Consider the following 12,008-nt stretch of genomic DNA (forward strand, 5'->3'; position numbering starts at 1 on the left):
AAAAAAGATGCTAAAAAACAAAAAATAGAAAGTAAACAAAGTCAATAAGTGAATGTGAATGTCCCACTGCACCAAAAGGTGAGTATACTCCAAGAGGTGGTGATATTCAAATAGTTGTCAGAAGTCAAATTTCATCATAAACCGACATTTCAACTGGATGGACCAATCATGGCACAAGTAATGTGTAGAGACTCTTACCAGATCCCGTGGATTCCCATGTCAGCGACAGGGAATCGCATGAGCAGTGTGCCACCAAAGGCGTGGAAAAGGAAGTCTTGACACTCGGATCCTCTAGGCTGTAGTCTGCATGGATCTCCGGGGGCCACCAGGTATGCCCCTGTTGAAGACCCCTAGGTCGAAACGCGTCGGTCCCATTTACTATCCTCCATGTTGCCCACTTGTTTTTATTTATCATGATCACGTTTTTATTTGTTCATGGTTCTTTTATGAATAAAAACACCTTTTTTTACCTGCACCATGTGGGGGCATATTTTTTCTTTCTCCACATCTCTTGAATGAGGTCAAGTGCCCCCAATAGCTTTTCAAGTGACGTCTTTGCCCATCCGATCCATCCCTCGGCGGTTTACTGTGAGGACCTACCTGGTGGCCCCCGGAGATCCATGCAGACTACAGCCTAGAGGATCCGAGTGTCAAGACTTCCTTTTCCACGCCTTTGGTGGCACACTGCTCATGCGATTCCCTGTCGCTGACATGGGAATCCACGGGATCTGGTAAGAGTCTCTACACATTACTTGTGCCATGATTGGTCCATCCAGTTGAAATGTCGGTTTATGATGAAATTTGACTTCTGACAACTATTTGAATATCACCACCTCTTGGAGTATACTCACCTTTTGGTGCAGTGGGACATTCACATTCACTTATTGACTATGTTTACTTTCTATTTTTTGTTTTTTAGCATCTTTAGCACTAATTCAGAACCTGATGAGTTCTGTTTTCTCACATATTTATTATGCGCTGCATTTTTTCTATACGTAGGTTTGTTTTTGTCAGACTGTATGCAGCAGCTCCCTTATAGCTGTATTTGTTAGTGCGGTGTTTCACATCCACTCTGATATATATTGCTGATGAGAAAAGGTATTTTTGTAGTTTATATTTACTAAAATAAATGCATTTACATGTTCTGTGTACTGTGGGAGACCAGATATAGTGAGCACAGGGTCCTGGGTTTAGTAACACTTTAAAAACTCTGAAGTTTAAACTAAGTGCTTATCACTTCTGGAACTTTTCCAAGTTTTTGGAAAATGCATGAAACAAAAAAAATTATTTCCATTTCAAGTGTTGCTTGAAACGGGAATTTCCAGCTCTCCATAATCAAGTTCATTCCAACCCAATAGTCCCTGAATAAAGCTTTGTGAGGAGGTTATTTTCTGCAATATCTGATGTTGCGCAAGGAAGCAAGGCTACCAAACATTACATTTGGCTACACTGCCCATAGCTATTCAGCCAGTAAGTAGCTGCCAGTCACTCTACTTCAATATTTTATCATCATTATGCTTTAGGTTTAGTTTTATTTTTCTTTCTTACGGACTGGATTTACTTGTCAACCCTATACCAAACATAAAAATAGATGTTCAGATAAAGTTGAAAACATTTGGACAACATAGTTATGATTTGCTCTTTGAAGCAAGCTTAGGCATGCTCGGCTGGTGAAAAATCTAGTATATAAGCCATTGTTCTTTGTTTATGAGCCATTTATATGTGGCTCATGAAATGACGGCCTTTTATCAATAAAAATTATCATTTACTAAAATTAGTAAAGGTCATTTACTTGGCAAACAATTTTTTTACAAAAATCACTTTGCTATGTGAACAGACTCTCCTCCTTTAAAATGATCCCAATATGTAGATTCAGACAAATGTTTTTGAATCCCAAATTCACTGTATTCAAGTTACACATAAGAACAGATCAACTTTATGCCAAAAAAAAAAAAAAAGTTACCCAGTTAAGCGCATAAAGGTCCGGTGTGATTTTCTTGGTATCTAGAAAAGAACAGAGTTCTGGCTCATGGTACTGAAGAAGCAGACGAAATAAGTGAAATGGTTTTCCTTTCTTGTAACAATCCCTAAAATCAAAAAAGGAAGTTTTTGATAAAATGTAGCAGCACAGTAATTCAATTACTAACTATTAAATATACCGTATTTATCGGCGTATAACACGCACCGACGTATAACACGCACCCCAATTTAGGAGGGAATTTTAAGGAAAAAAAACTTTTAGGAGGGAAGTTGAAGGGAAAAAATCTTACATTTAAATGCCCATCAGTGCAGCCTTCCCCAGTGCACCCTTGTCAGTGCAGCCTTCCCCAGTGCAGCCTTCCCCAGTGCAGCCTTCCCCAGTGCAGCCTTCCCCAGTGCAGCCTTCGATCCCCTGTCTTCAAAATCGCCGACCGCGATTTGAAAATGGCGCCGCCGGCGCCGAAATACACAGAGCCGGTCCTCGTTCACTTTCGGCTCCACTCGTAGTCCCGAGCGGAGCTAGCCGAGTAGGTTCGGATAGCTCCGCTCGGGACTACGAGTGGAGCCGAAAATGAACGAGAGCCGCCGGAAAGAGCCGAGGACCGGCTCTGTGTATTTCGGCGCCTGCGGCGCCATTTTCAAATCGCGGTCGGCGATCTTTGAGTTGTTCAGCTCAGGGGATCGGCGTATAACATGCACCTGCGACTTTCCCCTGATTTTAAGGGGGAAAAAGTGCGTGTTATACGCCGATAAATACGGTATATTAATCTTGTAATTTTCTCTCTAAAGAACTAAGAAATTAAAAAACTTTAGGTTAAAATACATTGGAGAAAAAAAAAACAAAAACAAATCAATGGATAATAAAATTGCAAACCAACAGATGTTTGCTTTCACCGAAACCCAAATTAGTTTTTCTGTATACAGGAACACTTTCACTTTCTACTACACTATATAAATTTTGTGTATTTGTTTTCAAAGTAAGGGATTGTATGGCAAGTACAAAAATACTATTTTCTGTCTTGTTGATTGAGGGACACAGTTGATTGAGGGACACAGAAGTCTAACTTTTGGGATGTCCAAAAGCAGGCCAACAAAAGAATGGGCAATGCAGCAAACATGAACAAGCCCATGAAAATGGACTAGGGACAGTCTGCAGTTTAAAAACCCACCTAAAATGAACGCCCAAAGCCGACATTAGATGAGGCTTCAACATCCACCTGGTAGAACTTTTAGAACATGTAAAGAGACAATCAGATGGCAACCTTTAAAGTCTATGAAACATTTGCTTGATGCTGAAAATCTCAAGAGGCTCTCAGAAATCTAGTAGAGTGTGCTTCATCAGGGTAGAGTGGAATCCAATCCTTGAGACAATAAGCTTAGATGGTCTGTTAAACCCTATTGGTATATGTGATGACAACTGATTTGTATATAATATAAAATCAAATAAAGTTTTTTTTTTAATATATAAAAAGAAGAAAAGGATGATGGTCTGCCTCAGTCACCTAGAAATAGTGGAAGAAGCCAGTATACCCTTACTGGGATTCACCCAGGATGACCGTGGCTGAGCGATGGACTCTCACAGCTCAGATCATACCCAGACAATGGAGGGAAACTTCCCTTTGGTGAACTGGAGCTGGACAGAGGGACAAACCAGCAATGCCCTGGTTGAAAGGAAAGGCAGAAATTACCTAAAGCTGGGTAAACACTAGAAGATTTTCAAAGGAACATTCGTACCAAAATTGTTTGTACAATGACTGGATGAACGTTGTTTGAAAGTGCTTCAAAATTTTATTTGCTTGATTTTGGATTTAATGTCATTTCCAAAAGGAAAACTACATATACTATTAGAAATTTAAGACTTTTTTTCTAATTTCCACACTTTCTAGTCACTGTTCAGGAAAAATTATTATTGATTTGACCCCACTAACTATTAGAATATCAAACTAACGTTCTTAAAAAAAAAAAAAAATTTCAAAAGAAATTCTACTAGTGTATACTGTAGCTAGCTTTAGGCAAAAACAACATCTTAGGCCTGGGATAGTGGGACTGCCTTGAAAGAGGTTACTATCAAGCCTACGACTCCCAGAAGCAAAGAGCCAAACAGCTCCATGACCATGAGTGTCTGGAGTTTCTCCTGAAGAATAAACACTGGCCTAAGCTGTGTTCAGAACTGGTCCCAGATACTCCAAATGATGAGCCAATTCCACCGACAAATTCTGAAGGTTTAGGATCCATTTGTAACATCAGGATGGTCAATTTCACACTGTCTGAAAGAGCCGGCAATGACTTGTTCCTCAACAGAAGGTCATCTTAATATCCCACAAAATGGGTGCTACAAAAGCACAACAGAGCTAGAATATGGGCCAGCAGCTTGGTCAATACTGGAGGTGCAGACTAGAAGCTGAAAGGCAGGGCCTTAAAGGATCAACTGGTGCGCTGTAAAGATGGAGCCCTGTACAGCAAAAAGAGTAGGTGGAGTTCTCATATATGTAAAAAATAGCATAAGGCTAATGTGAATTAACCAATGATTGTCTGATGTTAAGGTGGGAGAAAAATTAAGTTGTGGTGATCCCCAATGTCTTTGGTTTGATAGTAAAAAAACAAAAAAAAAAAAAAAAACAACACTGAAGCAAGAGAGGTCCCCCCTTGCTTTTGGTAGGTTACAAAGGTTCAACTTAGGAAAATAATGCATTGTGTGGAACCATTCATGTTTACTGTAATGTGCTAGATTAGGACAGCCAGTTAGGGGGGCACAACAACGCCAGTTAATTAGGATACTGTGATAATCCATGGTGTTACCCTCTCTTGCTTTTTGCTGTTGTGTCTGTACATGCTACCTGACCTGTCAGCTGCTTTGCGTTAGATATTGCCCTGAAGTTTATTATTTCAGTTTAAAATGTCAGGTCATACATAATTATTGTATTGTAACACTGTAAATTTATGTCTGGCGTGTCATTGTTGGAACCTGTATTGTAATTGCACAATGTACTAAAAACAAAAATGAAAAACCAGAGCTGAAAAATCATATTCAAAAAGTTTTGGATTTCAAAAGGACAAATTTTGCTGAAATTTCCTGAAAAATAAATTAAGCCTAGGTTCACACATACCAGCGCGATTCCAGCACCGGTCCCTGCATCGCATCTCTCCCTCAGGCAGTTGACACCTGCAGCGGTTCGCAGAGGGCAGTGTGAATACAATGTTAATGACACCCACAGATCGGTTCACAGATCGCAGTACAACTGTGAACTTGCACAGGAATCAGATCGTGTGGGTGAGAACACCCATGCTATCTGATTCCAGTGCGGGGAAAAAAGTCCCTGCACTATTTCCTGCGAATCCAATGCGCGTTCAGCCATACAACTGTATGGCTGAACTTGAATTGCAAAGACATCGCATGCGATTGGTACCGCAGTGTGGGTGTGAATCACATGCGATGTGCGAACACAGACAAGTGTGAACCCGGGCTAAAAGATTGGCGTAAAACTAGAGGCAGCTAGATTATGTCAGTTAAATTAGTAAGAGTAAAAAAAAAATAATATGGTTCACTAAAAAACGAGGTAGTTGGATTACTAAAAAAAATTTTTTTTTAAATCAGCATATAGGAAATTCAGGGAAGCGGTAAGTGTAGCTGATAAAGAAGTGTATAAAAATATACAAAAAAGGAGGCCAAACACGTGATCAGTGCTACCAAAGCACAGAAAAAGGAGATGGCCAAATCTATTAAATCTATTAAGAAAGGAGATGAATCTATAAAAGGTACATCAGTAATAAATAAAAAGGGAAAAATACAATGGGATCACTAAAATAAAAACTGAGCACAACGCTTATGTTGAGAGAGAACTGGATGTAGCAAACCATTTAAACAATCCTGCTGTTCAGTCTTCTCAGAAATAACCTGCATTAACAATAACAAGTTTGGGGATCATGGTGGCTCTAGTAATGACAGTTCATTTTCAGGATTCCTAGAGGCAGAAGTATCAGAGGAACTGGCTTGGTTAAAGCGTAAGGCGGAACTTCACTCTTCTGGTCAACACTGACTATTTTTAATGCTTATACTGCTAGCATTGGTAAATAGATAAGAAGATATATCATATTTACTTGTTTTGTTTTACATTTCTTCAGTTACTTCCTGGTTTCTAGGCCTAGGCAAATGATGTTGTACATCCAAGGAGTCTTCAGGAGGGTAGGAGTGGTTTTCTCAGCTAAGCACACCCTCCTGCCTGCATACCTGAGCTAAGGGCAGATGGAATCCAGGAAGTAAATGCTACACAAATCCACTACTCTTGCTACAGTCGGAAATGGAGTGTTTTTCAAAAAGTAACTTCAAAGGTATAGTTCAAGCAATCTCTTCTAACAGGAGAAGACCCCATGTCCACCGGCACCCGCTGAATGGCAGACTGCCATTCTGTCAGTGTAATGGTGTAAACAAGGCAGACTGCCATTCTGCCAGTACAGAAGGCATGGATCCTGTGTTCCTGTCAAGCAGAAAGACTGATCCACTACACTGAAACATTAAATAGGCACACAGTTAACCCTTTGATCGCTCCTGATGTTAACCTCTTCCCTGCCAGTGTCTTTAGTACAGTGACAGTGCAGATTTTTAGCACTGATCACTGTATAAGTGTCACTGGTCCCCTAAAAAGTGTCAGTTAGGTGTCCGATTTGTCTGCCGCAATATCACAGTCCCACTATTAAGGCACCGATCGCCGCCATTAGTAGTAAAAAATAAAATCTCAGTTTGCAGACGCAATAACTTTTGCGCAAACCAATCAATATACGCTTATTGGGAATTTTTTTTACCAAAAATATGTAGCAGAATACATATTGGCCTAAATTAATGAAGAAATATAATTTTCTACATTTTTTTAATGGATGTATTTTAAAGTAGAAGGTAAATAATATATATATTTTTTTCAAAAATTGTCAGGTCGTTGTTTATAGCGCAAAAAAAAAAAAAAAAAAAAAAAAAAAAAAAAAAAAAAAAAAAAAAAGCAGAGGTGAGCAAATACCACCAAAATAAAACCATTTATGGGAAAAAAAGAACATAAAAGTTATTTGGGTACAGTGTTGCGCAACTGCGCAATTGCCAGTTAAAGTAACGCAGGGGCGTATCACAAAAAATGACCTGGTCATGAAGGAGGGTAAATCTTGCAGAGGTCATGTGGTTAAAACACACACACACACACACACTTTGCTGAACCCAAAAGCAGCATGGCTTTATAGAAGGCAGGTCATGGCAGACTAATCTGACTGAATTTGTTTATATCACTAAAGTTTTGGACCAGGGCGGTGCTGTAGCCCATCTTGATTTCAGCAAAGCATTTTTTGCTGTAGAGCTGTATAAAAAAAGTTGTACCAGCTAGGACTTAACCCTAGATACCAGAGTGTGGTTGTAAATGGGGTTCATTTGGAACACAGACCAGTCATTAGTGGTGCACCACAAGGCTCTGTGCAAGGTCCTGTTCTATTTAATATATATGTAAGTGATGCAACTGTTTTTGATGGACAAGGTTATAGGATTTTTATAACAGCTTACCTGTAAAATCCTTTTCTTTGAAGTACATCACGGGACACAGAGCCATAGTAGTTACTATGTGGGTTATAGGCCACCTTCAGGTGATGGACACTGGTACACCCTAAGACAGGAAGTCCAGTCCCTATATAACCCCTCCCACTACCGGGAGTACCTCAGTTTTTGTAGCAAAGCAATACATGTGTATACCAGAAAGAAGGAAGGGACCTCTGTGCCCCGTGATGTACTTCAAAAGAAAAGGATTTTACAGGTAAGCGGTTATAAAAATCCTATTTTCTTATCGTACATCAGGGGACACAGAGCCATAGTAGTTACTATGTGGGATGTCCCATAGCAATGCCAACTGAAGGGAAGAAGACACAACAAAAGCAGGGCATCATGAGACCAGAGGAGTTATACTGCTGCCTGCAGCATACTGCGCCCAAAGGAGATATCCTCATGACCTTTTACATCTACTTGATAGAATCTGGTAAATGTATGGACTGAAGACCAAGGTGCAGCCTTGCAGATTTGAGCCATGGAGGCTTAGTGATGCATTGCCCAGGAAGTACTAACAGCCCTGGTGGAGTGTGCTTTAATATGAAAAGGTGGAACTTTCCTCTTTAACCACTTCAGCCCCGGAAGGATTTACCCCCTTCCTGACTAGAGCACTTTTTGCGATTCGGCAATGTATCGCTTTAACTGACAATTGCGCGGTCGTGCGACATGGCTCCAAAACAAACTTGACATCCTTTTTTTTCCCCACAAATAGAGCTTTCTTTTGGTGGTATTTGATCATTTCTGCGATTTTTATTTTTTGCTCTATAAACAAAATAAGAGCGACAATTTTGAAAAACGCATTTTTTACATTTTGCTATAATAAATATCCCCAAAAAATATATAAAAAAACCATTTTTTTTCCTCAGTTTAGGCCGATACGTATTCTTCTACATATTTTTGGTAAAAAAAATAAAAAAATAAAAAAATAATAATAATAATAATCGCAATAAGCGTTTATTGATTGGTTTGCGCTAACGTTATAGCGTTTACAAAATAGGGGATAGTTTTATGGCATTTTTATTAATTTTTTTTTTTTTTTTTTACTAGTAATGGTGGCGATCAGCGATTTTTATTGTGACTGCGACGTTATGGCGGACATGTCTGACATTTTTTACACATTTTTGGGACCTTTGTCATTTATACAGCAATCAGTGCTATAAAAATGCATGGATTCCTGTATAAATGACACTGGCAGTGAAGGGGTTAACCACTAGGGCGGGGAGGGGTTAAATCAGTACTAGGGAGTGATTACTAACTGTAGGGGGGATGGGCGGTGTGTGTCACTACACTGATCTCTGCTCTGATGACAGGGAGCAGAGATCCAGTATCCCCGCATCGATCGAGTCCGTGGGACCCGACTCACGGAGCCTGCGGCAGGCGTGAGCGGCGGCGAGTTCAAAGTGCCTGTCCTCTTTTAGGACCTTCAGGCAACACAAACAAAACATCAGTTTTGAGCAGTCACCTTCAAATAGATTTTGACTGCTCTCTCCTGATGTGGTGAATGTAGTGACTTTTCTTCCGCAGAACGGGGTTCTGGGAAAAATTAAGGTAGATCAATATCCTGGTTTAAATGAAAACCTGACACTTCCTTAAAAGAAAGAAAATTAGGATGAGGACGCAATACAACCTTATCCTTGTGAATAATTAAATATAGCTCTTTACAAGAAAGAGCAGCCAACTCTGATACCCTTCTTGCAGAAGATATGGCTACTATAAAAACTAGTTTCCTTGTCAAAAGGACCAAGGAAATATGTTGTATCGGCTCAAAAGGCTGTTTCTGTAATGCCGACAGGACTAAATTCAAGTCCCAAGGGTTCAGGGGTGACTTAACTGGAGGATTAAGCCGCATTACTCCCTGAATAAAGCTACGAACCAAAGAGCGTGAAGCAAGTGGTCACTGAAATAATACCAATAAGGCCGAAACCTGACCCTTGATAGAACTCAAGACCAGCTTTATTTCTAATCCCATATGTAGAAAGTCAAGGATTCTACCCATGACATACTTCCTGGGGTGCCAACCCCTGGATTCACACCAGGAGACATATACCTTCCAGACTCTATAATATGTCTCTGGAGGCCAGGTTCCTTGCATTAACCAGAGTACACCACTGAACCTGACAGCCCACGCTTCTTCAGAATGTGGGTCTCAATAGCCAAACCGTTAAATTTAGCGTTTGTAAAGTAGGATGGAATGCCGGACCTTGCGAGAGAAGGTCTTGCGTGTGGCGGTAGGGTCCATGGGTCCCCTACCGCCATCTTTACGATCTCTGCATACCAAGATCTCCTGGGCCACAAGAATCACCTATTTCCCTTCCTGCTTGATCCTGCAAAGTCGTGGACGCAGGCAGAATAGGAGGGAATGCATACATCAGTGAGAACAAATTCCACGGGAATAGCAAGGCATCTGTTCCGCATGCTAGCGGATCCTTTGTTCTTGACACAAAGTTGGCTATTTCTTTGTTGAACCTGGAAGCAAACAGATCCAAGTCTGGGATCCCCCATCTTTGAAATATTCACAGGAAGATATTGGGGTGAAGGAACCATTCTCCCGGGAACAACTGCTGGCGACTCAAGTAGTCCGCCTGCCAATTTTCTATTCCTAGAATGAAGACTGCCGATAGGCAAAGCACATTGATTTCTGCCCAAGATAGGATATGATTCACCTCTCTCTGAGCCGCACAACTTCTTGTGTCCCCTTGGTGATTGATATTGGCCATTGCTGTGGCATTATCGGATTGAATCCTGGCAGGACAAATTCCGTAAACTGAACGTTCAGGCCCTCAGGACTAAGTGCTCTGCCTGAATTTCTATGTTAATGGGCAAGGCCATTTCTGATCTGGGCCACTTCTCTTGGACAGTTGCCTCTTCCAGGACTGCTCCCCAACCCAAAAAAGGTTGGCATATGTTGTTACCACTTCCCAGGTAACTGAAGGGAGGATTTTCCCCTTTGCAGATTTTGGTTATTAACCATAAACTGAGGCTCTGGTGCACCTTTGGAGTCAGACACATTCGGAAATCTAGAGCTTGAACCCCTTTGTTCCAAGCCGATAGGATACTGTTTTGCAGCAGTCTCGAATGAAACTGTGCACAAGGAACGGCCTTGAATGAAGCCACCATCTTTCCCAACAACCTCATGCAAAGCTGAATAGAAGGATTCATCTTGCTTTGAACACCTGAATCAGTTCCTTTATGGCGCTGATCTTTGCCTGGGGCAAGAATACCCTTTTCTGGGTGAATCTATGACCAGATCCAAATATTTTAGCCTTCTTCATGGTTTTAAGGAAGATTTCTTCTAGGTTGAGAATTCAACCTAGGTATTCCAGGTAGTTGAATGTGGTGACCATACTTTGGTCTAAGTGGGCTACCGACTGGTCTATCAAGAACAGATCGTCTAGGTAAACTGTTATATTGTTATACCTTGGCACCTTAATATGGCTGGAGGAGGAGCCAGAACCTTTGTAAACACTCAAGGCGCAGTAGCTAGTCCGAAAAGCAGAGCTACACACTGAAAATGAAGATATTCCACCTTGAAAAGTAGATATTACTGGTGAGTGAGGAAATAGGCACATGGAGGTATGCATGTTTGATGTCGATTGACGCCAGAAGGTCCAATGCTTGAAAGAAAGACCTTTTTCCCTGGATCCTTAGGAACGTTTGATCCGAGAAAACGAGGTGACGGGAACTCTTAGAACTGCAGTTTGTACCCTGGATCTATTGAGGAAGTCCCCCATCTGTCTCGACACTCTTCCTACCAGATCCTTGAGAACTGCAAAAGTATTCCCCCTACTCGAGCGAGCGGGGGCTCCTCCTCATAAGGAGGCTTTAGTATTTTGTAGGTTTCCTTCCCCAAGACCTCTTTTGTCCCTGGGGTTGACCCTGAGGATTACCTTTTGAACTTGACGGCGGAGGCCGTCGTGACTGCCTGGAGGCTGATGCCCCTGGCACAGAAGGAGCTTGTTAAAATGAAATACGTTTACTCCTTTTCTTAAATGGCGAAAGGGTACTTTCCACTAGAATTTCTTTGGGGATAATTTGGGGAATACATCCAAACAGCCGTTTCACCACAAATAGGAAGACTAGCCAGGAGCTTCTTGCATGGCGCTTAGCGAAGGGCGCAAGGCTTGAAGGATAGAGTCTCTCATAGCAACTATTGCAAACATAAAGCTGCTAGTAGCAGCTTGCCAGATCCTGGGCCTGCTGAACAGGATAACCTTGAGCACCTGTTTAAACTGGTCTCTCAACAATTACCCAATTACTGTCAGCGCAGTGTGAGACACTCAATCCGCCAGAAAAAAATAGTGTTTTTTTTGTTTTTAAATAGGAATTCCAACTTTTTAGCCGTTGGATCCCTAAGCATTTGAGCATTGTCCGCCGGACAAATCAAACTTTTTATGCACAGAGAATATAGCAGTGTTAATTTCTGGTTTACCCCACTTTTAGTGAATTTTTTCCTCCA

General features: G+C 41.1%; 1 protein-coding gene across 2 annotated transcripts in view; it reads right to left on the minus strand.

Moving 5' to 3' along the window:
- Positions 1–12,008, minus strand: part of TBC1D23 (TBC1 domain family member 23) — a 121,231-nt gene that overhangs the window by 62,464 nt on the left and 46,759 nt on the right. For both annotated transcript variants that reach the window (XM_073616961.1, XM_073616960.1), the window contains exon 5: positions 1,964–2,087. In XM_073616961.1, coding sequence (XP_073473062.1) covers positions 1,964–2,087 — 124 coding nt within the window. The remainder of the gene's footprint in view (positions 1–1,963; positions 2,088–12,008) is intronic.

Source organism: Aquarana catesbeiana, linkage group LG02 (genome assembly GCF_042186555.1).
Source record: "Aquarana catesbeiana isolate 2022-GZ linkage group LG02, ASM4218655v1, whole genome shotgun sequence".
NCBI lineage: Eukaryota > Metazoa > Chordata > Amphibia > Anura > Ranidae > Aquarana > Aquarana catesbeiana.